Source organism: Geotrypetes seraphini, chromosome 7, assembly GCF_902459505.1.
Source record: "Geotrypetes seraphini chromosome 7, aGeoSer1.1, whole genome shotgun sequence".
Lineage (NCBI taxonomy): Eukaryota > Metazoa > Chordata > Amphibia > Gymnophiona > Dermophiidae > Geotrypetes > Geotrypetes seraphini.
The window spans coordinates 134646264-134661680 of NC_047090.1; the positions used below are offsets into that span (position 1 = coordinate 134646264).

General features: G+C 44.8%; 1 protein-coding gene across 4 annotated transcripts in view; it reads right to left on the minus strand.

The window, feature by feature from the left end:
• Positions 1-4321: 4321 nt before the first annotated feature.
• NIN (ninein) overlaps positions 4322-15417 on the minus strand; it is a 263739-nt gene continuing 252643 nt past the window's right edge. For all 4 annotated transcript variants that reach the window (XM_033951534.1, XM_033951532.1, XM_033951530.1 and 1 more), the window contains one exon: positions 4322-6011. In XM_033951534.1, the coding sequence (XP_033807425.1) occupies positions 5799-6011 (213 nt within the window). In that variant the 3' untranslated portion in view covers positions 4322-5798. The remainder of the gene's footprint in view (positions 6012-15417) is intronic.

Genomic DNA, 15417 nt, shown 5'->3' on the forward strand with positions numbered 1-15417 from the left:
AAGAGCATGGATCCAAGCACCGAGCCCTGCAGCACCCCACTGGTGACGCTCTTCCAGACTGAGTATGGTCCATTTACCCCCACTCTCTGTTTCCTATGCTCCAGCCAGTTTTTAATTCACGTGAGTAGTTCACCCTCGATTCCATGGCTCGCAATTTTCCAAAGTAGTTGTTCATGCGGAACCTTGTCGAACGCCTTCTGAAAGTCAAGATATACAATGTTGACCGGGTCGCCCTTGTCTATCTGCCTGTTTACTCTCTCAAAGAAGTGCAGCAGGTTTGTTAAACAAGATCTGCCTTTGCTGAAACCGTGCTGGCTGGTCCTCATCAGACCATGTCTGTCAAGGTGATCAATGATGCGGTCCTTTATCAGCGCCTCTACCATCTTTTCCGGTACCGAGGTCAGACTCACCGGTCTATAGTTTCCCGGGTCTCCCCTCAAACCAAGTTCCAAGTTTCCAAGTTTATTAGTTTTTGATATACCGATCATAAAACAAATATCTGACCGGTTAACAATTAAAAACAATTTGCATAAAATAGAAGAGTAAGAATTAGTTATTGGTGGTTTGGAGATGTTAGTGAAAACATATTAGACATATACAGAACGAACATGATTGTGAGGTAAAAAAAGGGGAGGAAGGGAAAAGTTACATAATATAAGAGGAAATGAGATAGAGGGAGGGGAAAATGAGATAGAGGGAAGATCAGCGAAACATTTGCCACCTTCCAGTCCTCCGGAATCTTTCCCATTTTGATCGACAGATTGGCTATTAGTTGAAGCAGTTCAGCTATGGTACCTTTCAGTTCCTTGATGACCCTCGGATGGATGCCATCTGGTCCCGGGGCTTTATCGCTCTTAAGCCTGTTAATCTGCCTGCATACCTCTTCTAGACTGACTGTTAACCCTGTCAGTTTCCCATTTTAACTTACAGCATATAGTCTGATGGGTTCCGGTATGCATTGTATATATCCTCTTTGGTAAATACAGACGCAAAAAATGTGTGCATTCTGTCAGCGATTGCTTTGTCCTCCTTTAGCGCTCCCTTTATTACTAGGTCATCCAACGGTCCCACCGCTTCCTTCGTGGGTCGTTTCCCTTTAATATATCGAAAGAATGGCTTGAAGTTTTTTGCCTACTTGGCTATTTTTTCCTCGTAGTCTTTTTTGGCCCCTTTTACTGCCTTATGGCACTTGCGTTGATGTTTTTTGTGCTTATTCCAGTTTTCATCTGTTTTTTAATCTTTTCCATTCCTTAAACAAGGTTTGCTTCCTTACCTCTACAGTGAGCCATGCCGGTTCTTTATTCTTTTTCCTCTTTGATCCCTTGTTGATACGCGGTGTATCCTTAAAAAGAGACCAAGCTTGCTCTAGCATTTTTACAGTGTTTATCTTCTTAATCTTCTTCCACACCATGCGTCTCATCTCTTTGTAATTCCCTTTTCGGAAGTTTAGTGCCGTGGCTGTCGTTCTGGACCTATGTTTTGCCCCTATTTCCAGGTTGAAGTGGATCATATGTGAGGGAGAGAAAGGAAAGAGGAAGAATTGGGGTGAAGAAGAGGAAGGGAGAGATGATCATGTACATGAAAATAAAATAAGGCCTACCCTGGAAATAAGCCCTAGTGCATTTTTTGGGCCCAAAATTAATATAAGACACTATCTTATTTTCAGGGAAACACGGTACATCCTATCGGAGATGTTTTTCAGCTAAACCATCTGCTGCTCCCAGACCACAGCAGAACAGAAGCAGCAATGTTCTCAAAAGCATCAACAGTCTGCTCCTTCTAAATCTATTCAGTCTTTTTGACCAGTTCCTCGAGCATAGTTTCAATCCAGTTGCCTCTGCCTCTTCCTCTCCCAATTGGAGGTAGTGTTCAACTTTATTTTCATCATTGGGTGTTGATTACATCTGACCTCTGAGTTCTCAACATCATTTGAGATGGTTACTCCCTTCACTTTCTCACCATGCCTCCACAATGTCGTCCAAGAGAGTCTGCTTCCAATCTCCTTCAACCCTTCCTTCTTCAGGAGATCGATTCTCTATTACTTCTCAATGCCGTCAAGAAGATTTCTCTGGACCAACAGAATGGGTTTTACTCCCATTATTTTCTTTTTCCGAAGATGATGGGAGGTCTTCGACCAATATTGGATCTCAGAGCTCTCAACAAATTTCTTGTCAAGGAAACATTTTGAATGTTATCTCTGGCAACTTTGTATCCTCTATTGAATCATAATGATTGGCTATGCTCTCTAGTAGTGCTGCCCGATTCAGGAAAAAAAGAATTTCGATTCGATTCAGCCTATTGAATTGGTTTTTCAATTCGATTTTCCTTCCCAATTGGGTATTTTTTTAAAACATCCTGGTGGGTTTATTTTATAGCCTCTTCACCCCCTTTGCCTTCTCCTAACCACATTGGCGCTGTGGTGTAAACAAAATCAACAAACAAAAAAGAGTTTTCCTCTCTGTTAAATCCTAGCTCACGTTTGTGGTCTAACACCAGCTCTGGCAGGATACACATTTCAAATCTGACAAATTGTAATCACAAAACAGAAAATAAAATTATTTTTCCTACCTTTTGTTGTCTGGTCATTATTCAAATCTTGTTGGTCCCAGGCTCGGGTTGTTTTCTGATAACTTGCTTGCCAGGGTCTCCTTTTTTCTCCATGCTAACCATCCACCTGCCATCTCTGTCCTCTGGCATCTTTCCTTTTTTTCGTCTCCCTCCACAGATCCACCTTTTCTTAACTACCTTTTCATCCAGCATCTCTCCCTCCTTCCTCACCACCCCAGGGGTCCACCATCTCTCCCTTTCTTTTCTCAACTACCCTCCTATCTAGTATCTCTATCCCCCCTCAACACCATCCCTTGTGTCCAACTTCTCTCCCTTTCTGCTACTTCCCTCCCTAAATCCCATTGTCCATCATCTCTCTTCTCTATTTTTAGACCCATTATTTCTTCCCCCCCCCCAAAGTCCAGCATATACACGTCTCTTTGAACCCCCTTCCCTCTCTCCCTTTGTGTACTTCTACACCAGGGCCCCCTCCCCTGAAGGCTTGTCCCCCCTTAAAGGCCTGCATCCCACCCCTAAAGGCCTGCGTGCCTGCTCCCCTTAAAGGCCTGTCCCCTCCACCGAAGGCCTGCCTGCCTGCCTGTCCCCCATGAAGGCTTATCCCACCCCCCACACCAAAGGACTGCTCACCCCCCCCCCCCCCCCCAAGGAAGGCCTGAGAGTTCCCCCTGGCCTCCCACTGGTGTCCGGCTTACCCCCTGGCCTTCCCGCACCCGTTTACCTTTGAAGAGCAGCCTGCACAGAAGATCGCGGCGTTAGCGATGTTTGCAAACAGCTTTGGAGCTGTTTCCTCTGCTGCGGTCCTGCCCCTCCTCTGGCTTTTCTTCCTACCCAGTCTTTCCTGAACAGATTATAGCCCAGTATATCTATATCCTAGTCATGGTTCTCCATGAACCATGTCTCTGATCATCACAAAATCCAACTCAGCCTCTAGACAAAGAACCTTGTTTCCCATATTTTGAGCATTAGTATATACTGCTTTCCAGATATTGTTCCTTTTTCCCATTTGTGTAGAAGTATTTAGTGATTCACTTACCTGAGTAGTCCAAACAAACGAGACTGTGGAAATACAATGTTCTCGGACATTGGAGATAATTTATTCAAGATTTTCTTAATAAAAGCAAACAACAATAAAACTAGTAAAAACTCAATCCACCTGTGAAGGACCCACCCAACACGGGCCATGTTTCGGCTGAACACGCCTTCCTCAGGGATCCAAGATGTAAAAGACTGTCTTTCATATATGTGGAAAAAGTATATGCAAAATCCTAAAAAGATCCAAATCCAAAAATCGAATTACTTAAGCTTAGGTTATAAATGGCTGATTAAGTGCTCCTAAATAATCAGCAATGGCCTGCTGAGTGCAATCTAAGCAGGTAGGAGCCTCTTCTGCCTGCTTAAATTGCTTTAAATATAGGACAGTTGATCTTTAGAATTTAACTGTAATGTTGTTCAATAAGTTTAGTTCATTATGCTGCTTAAGTGTTGTAGATCTGCTTTGTCAGTAGCAGGCTAGCATATTCCATATTTCTTATTGTGATGTCTGCATTAGCTGGGTAGGAGGTCATTTACCTACTTGTCTGGACTGGTATAGCAGGACTCAAGTAAAAACAAGTTTCACCTGTTTACTAGAGCTACAAGAGAACATTAAATGACGACAAATCATGATTTTAGGCAGTTTTGGCAGTTTTTCTTCAGCCATTTTTGTGATGGTACAAGGATGGGTGCAATTTACAACTAAGACAAACAATTCAAGTAGAAAAATAATGCTTTAGTCTTTCATCTGTACAACACCTTAGGATTTACAATACAATTTGAGAACATGATGTAACAAAGGCAAAGCAATATACAGTACAGTGCAATTCTAATTACTGCAGATGCAGTGTATTTCATCAGCTAGACAGTTTCTGTTCTTTGGTTAAAAGGATGCTTTTTCCTCTACTTGACCTGCTACATATGAGGCAAACAAGTTTTCAATATCTTCCTTAATTTAAAATTAGAAATGCACAACAGTTTAGGGAGGGCCAGATGCACTATTTTTCCCCATAGGTAACATGCAAAAAAAAGTCTTGGTACATCTGGTCTACTGCGCATTTTACTCCAAAAAATTCAAGGAATATTGATGTTTATATGTATACAAGCTCCATTTAAGTTTTTCTCAAATGAAAATTAAAGTGCTAAGGACAAACAATGTATTTATCTGAATTGAGTTGCAAATGTGTAGTTGAAATTGTCTGAAATGTAAAATGTTCAATTCCAAAAACATATTCTTGAACATCAAGAACCATATGACTCCTGGTTCCTTTAGAAGCATGTCTGAGTTAAGTCTGTTTGATAAATGGCTTAATGCTTTAAAAAGGCAGTGAAGGCTGCAACATCACTGAGGTTTATTGGGCAACATTTGATAGTCTTCTTTTGAAGCTGCATGTCATCAAGTAAATATGAGGTCAGTGATAGCTACAGTGTTTCAAAAACATTAGGGCCAAGGGCCAGTAACCATTCAATGGTTTGCGTCCAGATTTTCACATAGCACAGGATTCTAATTTCACCTTTATCTTTCCCTGAACTGCTGAGGCATCTTCAAGTACAGTTGTTACAAAGGAAAATGAAGTAGAGAAGCTTTTGGCAGTACAACAGCTGCACCATTTCCAAAAACTCAGGATGTTGCTTTGTTTTGCAAGCAGAGGCATTTACTTTTTTATTGTATGGGGGTGGCGAGCCCCATGCAACTTTCCAGTTATCTCTGACTGAGATCAAACGTCACAGTTAGAAAAATTCAGAGAAGCCAAAGAATCTAAGTACTAGTATACACAAAGAATCACTGGATCTCTTTCTTAAATTCTTCTAACACTAATGACCTACAAGTAAAAATCTAAACTAATAAATGTTTAAGATGACAGTTTAAATTTAGACTTTTGCAAAAAAACTGATCTCAATATTTTGTTTTCTGATTCAATTGCAAATGATACTCTGAGAAGATGGCAAACTCAACATGGTAATTTAGGAACTGCAAAACAACAGTTACAACTCATTAAATTATATGCATTTAAGTACAGAAAAAAGCAATTTAAGACCAAGCTGGCAACTTCTAAACTTGATCTGCTACAGAAGTAATGTCAATTTTTAAAAAAATTATTCTGGCAGCATCAGTTTGAGCTGGAATGTTCTTCACTACAAACAGAAAGCAGCAACAGAAAGAACAGTTCATTGTGTCGTAATCTCTCCCAGTCCATCTAGGATCTTAAATGATGTGTTGTTATTGCAGTTACATGTGGGGTGAGGTCTCTGACTATTCTACTAAGGCCAGCGATTTTTTCTTCTAGGAGGAAGTTCTTCTTCTCAGCAGTCTGCTGGCGCTGTTCTGTCATTTCCAGTGCCTTCAATAATCGAGCATTCTCTACATAAAGGTCCTTTATCATGCCATCTGCTTTAGTGTTCTTGGACATCTGGATATGAAACATTTACAAACAATTAACTTCTGCCTGTGAAAATATTTTAAGAGGATGTGAAAGCCAAAAGATTAGGTTTTAACTTTGCTAATCTTCTTTCTTGTAAATCCTCCCTTTTTTCTGGGATCAGTGGGTTATGCATCCCTTGCTGCCAGGCACTATAGGAAGCCTCAGATGATTGAAGTCTGAACTCCTCCCTCCGATAACAACCCTGGAGCATGCCCATTGGACACCAGTCAGTCTTAAAGCAGTCAAGAATATCTGCAGAAAATAAACACGAGCGAGAGGGGAACTCCCTGCCATAGAAATCAATTTTGCTCATCTTAACAAATGCAAAACTGCAACAATGAAAATGAGAAAACAGGTAATGAAACATTAGAAACCTGAATGATAAAACAGTGCTATAGGGAGAGACAGCCTGCACTGTCAGAAGGGGGCGCTTAACTAAGGACCCCCCCCCAAAAAAAAAAAAATTAGTGCTAATTCCAGTCAGATGGCACTCTTTTAAAGGCTTGTCTGAAACTTAAATCCAGCTTACCAGTACCTCAAGGTAGGCAATCAGCAAATCAGACATACATAGGGCGGGTGCCCAGAATAAATAAAGGGAGGAATGAAGAATAAATGAAGAATAAAGGGAGGATTTACAAGAAAGAAGATTAGCAAAGGTAAGAGCCTAATCTTTCGTTTTTGTACAATCCCCCTTTATTCTAGGACCAGAGGGACATAACATAGTAGTCCCGAAAACATAAGGGTGGGACTGATGAGCTCGCTGCCAACACTAAGACACCAAAAATGGCATCCTGTTTGGCCGCCACATCAATCCTGTAAAACTTGGTGAAGGTGTCTAAGGAGGACCATGTTGCAACAGATCTCATCCAGAGACACCCCAGATGACTTGACACAAGAGGAAGAAACCCCTCTGGTAGAATGAGCCTGCACCCCAAGGGGGGCCTTCTTTCCTGCTGCTACATAAGCTGTAGAAATGGCCGCTCAAATCCATTTCAAAATGGTAGCTGTAAGAGGCAGGCTCGCCCTTGCATGCAGGACCCATAAGGACAAACAGGTGGTCCAAGACACAAAACTCGGTAAGATCCAAATACCGCAGTAAAAGCTTGTGAACATCCAGGGACCGCAGCATCCAGTCCTAGGTCTTTGAACAGGAAGGAACAAATGCCAGAAGTTGGACTTCCTGATTCACTTGGAAGACAGAAACCACTTTCGGAAGGAAGGAACCGAACACAAGAGCACTGTGGTATCTGTAATACACAAGAAAAGATCTCTACAAGAGCTTGAAGCTCTGAAACTCTCCGAGCCGACTTGACAGCCACAAGGAGTATTGTCATGATAGTAAGATCCATCAAGGACACCTGCTCCAAAGGTTCATAATACGGACGAGCCAGTGAGCAGAGAACCAGATTCAGATTCCATATTGGAAAAGGGAGGTGCAAAGGAGGGCTCAGACAAACCACGCCCCGTAGAAAACAAATCACATCCAGATGAACCACCAAGGAGCTCCTCAAGGCAATAGGGCCCAGGCAAGAGAGACCTGCAATCTGAACCTGTAGTGAAGCCACTGTGAAGCAACATGGCTATCACCGCAGTAGAATAGCCCCAGGCGCACCATGCGCTCAAGAGCCATGCCGTAACACTAAAGCAGTCTGGGTCCTGCAGAGTGATTGGCCCTTGTGTGAAGAGATGAGGGTAACAAGGCAACCCTCGACCCCGCTGGACGAACCAGGTCAGCATACTACGGCCACCTCAGCCAGTCAGGAGCCACCAGGATCACCTGTTCCCCGTGCTATGCTATTTGACGCAACAGATGCATGTAAAGAAGACCCTCCTGGGACCAGGGCTGCACCAGAGCGTCCAGGCCATCGCTGCTGGCCTCTCGACTATAAAACGGATCGGCCTTCTTGTTCGTCACAGTCGCCATGAGATCACACACTGGGACCCCCCTATCGGTGAACTATGCATGTTAACACTCTCCAGGGGAGAGAGAGACCACTCTCCGGGATCCAGCATCTGTCAACTGAGAAAGTCTGCCTGAATGTTGAGCACAACTGCCACGTGAGCTGCGGACAGCGCTACCAGCTGTCTTTCCACCCAGCAAAAGAGCAACCAAGCCTCCATGCTCAGGGACTCCTCATGCCTCCCTGATGACGGACGTAAGCCACCACCGTGGCATTCTCTGAGAACACTCGGACAGCTCGATGATGGAGACGGGCCTGGAAATTCAGGAGGGCCAGCCAAAATCACCCTCAGTTCCAGACGATTGATCAACTACTTGCTCTCCGAGAGTGCCCACTGGCCCTGCACCAGAACAGACATACAGACTCCTCCCCAGCTAGAGAGACTCGCATCCGTAGACTGTCACCCAATCCGAAATCCGGAGTAAAAGACCCCTGGCCAATGATAGGGAATGCAACCACCACTCAATGCTGCTGTGTGCCGCTACCATTCAGGGCAGGAGGGCAAGCAATGGGTGCCGCTGCGGATTCCATTGGGACAACACAGCCTCCTGCAGAGGATGTAGTCAGGCTCTGGCCCATGAAACTACATTGATTGTCGCCACCATGAGCTCCAGGACCTGGAGATACTGCCAGGCCTTCGGGGTTGGAGTAGCCAGAAGGTCTCTGATGACTTTCCGAATTTTCTCCTGATGGGACACGGGGAGGAAAATGTTTTTTCCTGTGTGAAAGCGGACCCCCAGATACTCCAAATCCTGGGTGGGCTCCAAGTGACTCTTCTGAAGGTTCATTACCCAACCCAGGTGCTGCAACACGTGAACTACCTGCTGCACCACCTGGATCCTCTCAGCCAGAGAAGGAGCCCTGATCAGCCAGTCGTCTAGATCAGCCAGGACACTTAGGGAGCCGAGATGCGCTGCCACTACCATAATCACATTGGTGAAAGTCCTGGGCGCTGTTGCAAATCCAAATGGAAGAGCCACAAATTGAAAGTGCTGCTCCAGGATGTGAAACTGCAGAAACTCTGTGCGCCAGAAATATGGAGCTATAGAGATGTACCTCCATGAGGTCCAGGAAGGCCAGAAACTCCCCCAGCGCCACCAAAGCAATGACGGAAAACACCGTCTCCATGCAGAAGCAGGTTAGCTTCAGCACCGCATTGACCGCTTTGAAATCCACAATTGGTCTCCAAACTTTGGAGCCTTTTGTTGGAACGATGAAGTATATCAAGTATCTCCCTGAGCCCAAGTCACCCTCTGGCACAGGCTCGATTGCCGCAAGATCTAACAGTCTGTGGACCGTGGTATGCACCCGAAGCACTTTCTCGGGGCAGCCTGCAGAGGAATCCAGAAAGTACTCGGAGATAGGACAGAGAAACTCCAATTTGAACCTGTCGCAGAGTACCTGCAAGACCCAGTGGTTGGAAGTGATGCTCTCTCCATTCCTCCAGGAAGGCTGACAGCAGCCCCCTGATGTGCAGGAGAGAGGCCAGGGGCCTAGCATCAGAACTATTTCTTAGGGGGAGCTGCTGGACGTCTGTTTGAGCACTGCTGATGGCCAGACTCCCCAAAGCATGGCCTGGAAGAAGAAGGGTACCTCTGCTCTGAGGAGGGAGAACCGGAGTACTGGTGAGGACGTTGAAACAGACAAAAATTAGAATGCCCCGAACTCCTGGCAGGATGGGACCTGTTCCCTGGTAAAGCCTTGGGTTTGTAGTCTTGTACACTCGCCATAAGGTCATCCAGACCCTGTCTGAACAGAAGCTGTCCCTTAAAGGGCAACTTGCTCAAGGTGGCCTTAGAAGAGGAGTCCCCAGATCACTGCCTGATCGACAGCATCCTCTGGGCAGACACTGAATAAGCGCCCACCAGCCATATAAATGGAAGTAAGGAAGAAGTAGGGAATTACAGGCTGGTAAGTCTGACTTCTGTGGTAAGCAAATTAATGGAAACACTTTTAGAGAATGGTCAGGTTTCTGGAATCCTGTGGATTACAGGACTGGAGGCAACATGGATTCACTAGAGCTAGGTCTTGTCAGACAAATCTTATCAATTTCTTTGACTGGGTGACCATAGAACTAGGTAGAGGATGTGTGCTTGAGGATGAGGATGTGTGCAAAGCCTTTGACAGTGTTCCACAAAGACATCTAATAAATAAACTGAGTGCCCTCGGGATGGGTCCCAAAGTGACAGGCTGGGTCAAGAACTAGTTGAGTGGAAGGCGACAGAGGGTAGTGATCAATGGAGATTGCTCTGAGGAAAGGGATGCTACCAGTGGTGTGCCTCAAGGTTCTGTTCTTGGGCCTGTTCTTTTTAACATTTTTATAAATGATATTGCTGAAGGGTTGTCGGGTAAGATTTGCCTCTTTGTGGATGATACCAAAATCTGCAATATACTAGACATACCGGATGGTGTGAACAACATGCAGAAAGACCTGGCAAAGCTTGAAGAATGGTCTGAAATTTGGCAACTAAAATTTAATGCTAAGAAATGCAAGGTCATGCATTTGGGCTGCAAAAACCTGAGGGGACAGTACAGTTTAGGGGGGTGAAGAACTTATATGCACGACAGAAGAGCAGGACTTGGGTGTGATTGTATGTGATGAACTTAAGGTGGCCAAACAGGTTGAAAAGGTGACGGCAAAAGCTAGAAAGATGCTAGGTTGCATAGGGAGAGGTATGGCCAGTAGGAAAAAGGAGGTATTGATGACCCTGTATAAGACTTTGGTGAGACCTCATTTAGAATATTGTGTACAATTCTGGAGGCCGCACCTTCAAAAAGATATAAGGTTGGAGTTGGTCCAGAGTAAGGCTACTAAAATGGTATGTGGTCTTCATCATAAGGCATAAGGGGATAGACTTAAAGATCTGTATACTTTGGAGAAAAAACGGGAGAGGGGAGATATGATAGAGACGTTTAAATACCTACGTAATGTAAAAGCGAATGAGTCGAGTCTCTTTCATTTGAAAGGAAACTCTGCAATGAGAGGGCATAGGATGAAGTTAAGAGGCGATAGGCGCCTGAGTAATCTAAGGAAATACTTTTTTACAGAAAGGGTGGTAGATGCATGGAACAGTCTCCCAGAAGAGATGGTAGAGATAGACTGTGTCTGAATTCAAAAGGGCCTGGGATCTCTGAGAGAGAAAAAGATAATGGTTACTGCGGATGGCCTGACTAGATGGGCCATTTGGCCTTTATTTGCCATCATGTTTCTCTGTTTCCATATAATCCACCCCGGAGATGAGAAAATCCAAATCACTATTAATCCAAATCCTATTAAAGACTTGTTAAACAAATCTCTGGAGACGGGAGTGGTTCCTGGGGATTGGAGGAGAGCGGATGTGGTCCCTATTCACAAGGTGGTCACAGGGATAAAGCAGGAAACTACAGGCCGGTGAGCCTCATTTCGGTTGTTGGAAAAATAATGGAAGTGTTGCTGAAAGAAAGTATAGTGTACTTCCTTGAATCTAATGGGTTACAGGATCCGAGGCAACATGGCTTTACAAAAGGTAAATCGTGCCAAACGAACCTGATTGAATTTTTTGATCGGGTGACCAGAGAGCTGGATCAAGGACATTTGCTAGATGTAATTTACTTAGATTTCAGCAAAGCCTTTGATACAGTTCCTCATAGGAGGCTGTTGAACAAACTTGAAGGGCTGAAGTTAGGACCCAAAGTGGATAATTGGGTTAGAAACTGGCTGTCAGACAGACGCCAGAGGGTGGTGGTTAATGGAAGTCGCTTGGAGGAAGGAAAGGTGAGTAGTGGAGTCCCTCAGGGTTTGGTGCTGGGGCCGATCCTGTTCAATATGTTTGTGAGTGACATTGCTGAAGGGTTAGAAGAAAAAGTGTGCCTTTTTGCAGATGATACCTGAGGTTGTAGCCAGCTGCTCAGGCCTATGCCTAAGAAGAGACTTTACACTCAATATACTGGTGCTAATCAATAAGTAATTTTATTAACAAATCAGTAACAGTTTACAAGAACAAATCTTTCAGTATATAGAGTAACAGAGCATGATCATCAGGCCTGAGGATCTCTTGGTGTCTGTTCTCCCTACTTCCTCTAAAAGGCCTGTTTTTATACATTTCTAGGTGGCCAGCACCACGTTGGTCTAAATCACATGATTAGTTTTTATTGGTTATTTCTTTCACATCATTACACTTGTTAATTCACTAATTGGTTTATAATATTCGTGTCATGTTATACGTGCGTCCTGTTTACCAAAAAATCTATCTTTTCCCTCATATGCCGTTTTAATCATCACTGTCAGCAATCTCAAGCCATCGGCCAGTAAAGCCTGTTTGTCACAGGGCATTCTTGCAAAATAATGTACTTTTCTATTCTTGATCAGGATGCTGATCAGGATGTGTCTTAATCCTTTTATGATATCATAACAGATGTGGTGCTTTGTTTATCATGTAAAGGGGGTGAGTTTCACTTGTTTTGCTTATCATGCTGTATAACATCTGACCATTATAGTCAGAATGTTTTGTGAATTATTTCCAGGCCTTTAATACAATGGTTTATTATAGCAGACGTTGGGTTACCTTTAGCTCTACCTAAAGGGCTTATTTTGCTTCACCTGTATCAATACAAGGACTTACGGTTTTTCCCCCTTCTCTCATACCAAGATTTGTAACAGAGTAGAGTAGACACCAAAGAGGGAGTGTAAAATATGAAAAAGGATTTGCAAAAGTTAGAGGAATGGTCTAATGCCTGGCAACTAAAATTCAATGCAAAAAAATGCAGAGTAATGCATTTGGGGATTAATAATCAGAAGGAACCGTATATACTGGGAGGTGAGAAGCTGATATGCACAGACGGGGAGAGAGACCTTGGAGTGATAGTGTCCGAAGATCTAAAGGCAAAAAAGCAGTGTGCCAAGGCGGTAGCTGCTGCCAGAAGGATGCTGCGCTGTATAAAGAGAGGCGTAGCCAGTAGAAGGAAGAAGGTGTTGATGCTCCTGTACAGGTCATTGGTAAGGCCCCACTAGGAGTATTGTGTTCAGTTTTTGGAGACCGTATTTGGCGAAGGATGTAAGAAGACTTGAAGCAGTCCAGAGGAGGGCGACAAAAATGATAGGAGGCTTGCGCCTGAAGACGTATGAGGAGAGACTGGAAGCCCTGAATATGTGTACCCTAGAGCACAGTTCTTCAACCGCCGGTCCGCGGACCGGTATCGGTCCGCAGGAAATTTTTGCCGGTCCGCGCAGGACCGGCAAGATTGACTCATTTGAACTTCCTGCCGGTCCGCGCAGGACCGGCAAGATCAGCATCGGAAGCGTGCGCTGGGCCGGAGAGATCTTGGGGAGCCTCCGACAGTGGCTTTCTCCCCTCTCTGCAGCTCTCCTTTACTTCCCAGCGCAGCGATTCACGAAGGCAGCCTCGGGGCTTTTGCTGAGTCGCGGCTGCCTCTGATGATGCAACTTCCTCTTTCCTCAGAGGCGGCGCGACCCAACAAAGGACCCGAGGCTGCCTTCGTGAATCGCTGCGCTGGGAAGTAAGAAGAGCTACTGGGAGGGGAGAAAACCACTATCAGTCTGGGAAGCTGCTGGGCAGGGGAAAAAAGGGACAGCTGCTACTGGAAAGGGAGAAGGAGAGATGCTTCTGGGAGGGGAGGAGGGAAAGGAATCTGGGAAGCTGCTGGGCCAGGAAAAAAAAAGGGACAGCTGCTACTGGAGAGGGAGAAGGAGAAGGAGAGATGCATCTGGGAGGGGAGGAGGGAAAGGAATCTGGGAAGCTGCTGGGCCAGGATAAAAAAGGGACAGCTGCTACTGGAGAGGGAGAAGGAGAAGGAGAGATGCATCTGGGAGGGGAGGAGGGAAAGGAATCTGGGAAGCTGCTGGGCCAGGAAAAAAAAGGGACAGCTGCTACTGGAGAGGGAGAAGGAGAAGGAGAGATGCATCTGGGAGGGGAGGAGGGAAAGGAATCTGGGAAGCTGCTGGGCAAGATAAAAAAAGGGACAGCTGCTACTGGAGAGGGAGAAGAAGGAGAGATGCTTCTGGGAGGGGAGGAGGGAAAGGAATCTGGGAAGCTGCTGGGCTAGGAAAAAAAGGGACAGCTGCTACTGGAGAGGGAGAAGGAGACGGAGAGATGCTTCTGGGAGGGGAGGAGGGAAAGGAATCTGGGAAGCTGCTGGGCAAGATAAAAAAAGGGACAGCTGCTACTGGAGAGGGAGAAGAAGGAGAGATGCTTCTGGGAGGGGAGGAGGGAAAGGAATCTGGGAAGCTGCTGGGCAAGGAAAAAAAAGGGACAGCTGCTACTGGAGAGGGAGACGGAGATATGCTGCTGGGAGGGGAGGAAGGGAAGAGAGTTACTGCTGGACAGGAGGAGGAGGGAAGGGAGAATGAAAAAAGGAAGGAACAGCTGGCAGAGAGATTAGAGGAGGGGAAGGGGAGACACAGGCATGAGAAAGTAGAGAGATTGATGATAGGAAGGGGTCAGCAGAAAAATAAGCAGAGGGACAACGATGATAGATCTGGTGTAGGAGAGATAAAAATGAAGAGAGCAGTGAAGCTGGAATGAATCATGTAAATAGGAGAGAGGGGCACAAGCTGGATGGAAAGGGGAGAGGGACATAGAAAGAAGACAGATACCATATGGAAGGGGGAGAGGACAGATAGTGGATGGAAGGGGCAGATGCTGGATTGAAGAGACAGAGAGGGCATACGCTGGAAGGAAGAGAGTGAAAAAAAGATTGAAAGCAGAAACCAGAGACGACAAAAGGTAGAAAAAATAATTTTATTTCTATTTTGTGATTAGAATATATCAGATTTGAAATATATATCCTGCTAGAGCTGGTGTTAGACATAACTGGGGACTGCAAAACCCAGGCAGTGCTTCTTTAGCTTTCAGCTGGCTTAGGGCGCTCTCTGACCAGGGGGCAGTTGCCCTAGTTGCACTCCCCTAAAACTATTCCTGTCATGTGTTACTTCAGTATTCTGTTAGCATGATATTTCTGTGTAGCATTCTGTAATAATTTGGCTTGTTCAGTTTTCTTGATAGTAGAGGGGATATATGTGAAGGGGAGGAGAGACAGGGGTTTTGTTGATCCTTGCTCTGAATTATTTGTATTTATAAAATGACAATTCTACAGAATATTGTTTCTTTTTATACTTTAATAAAATACATTCAATATAAAATCATAACTGAGGCTTGTGTGGATGGGAACAGATGATTTGTGGGGACCGAGCTCGCGGAGATGGGGCGGAAACGGGATTTTTAAATTTTAGTCCTAGTAGTTTGCCGGTCCACAAAATAATTATTTTTTTTCTGCTGGTCCACGGGTGTAAAAAGGTTGAAGAACACTGCCCTAGAGGAAAGGAGGGACAGGGGAGATATGATTCAGACATTCAAATACTTAAGGGTATTAACGTAGAACAAAATCTTTCCCAGAGAAAGGAAAATGGTAAACCAGAGGACATAATTTGAGGTTGA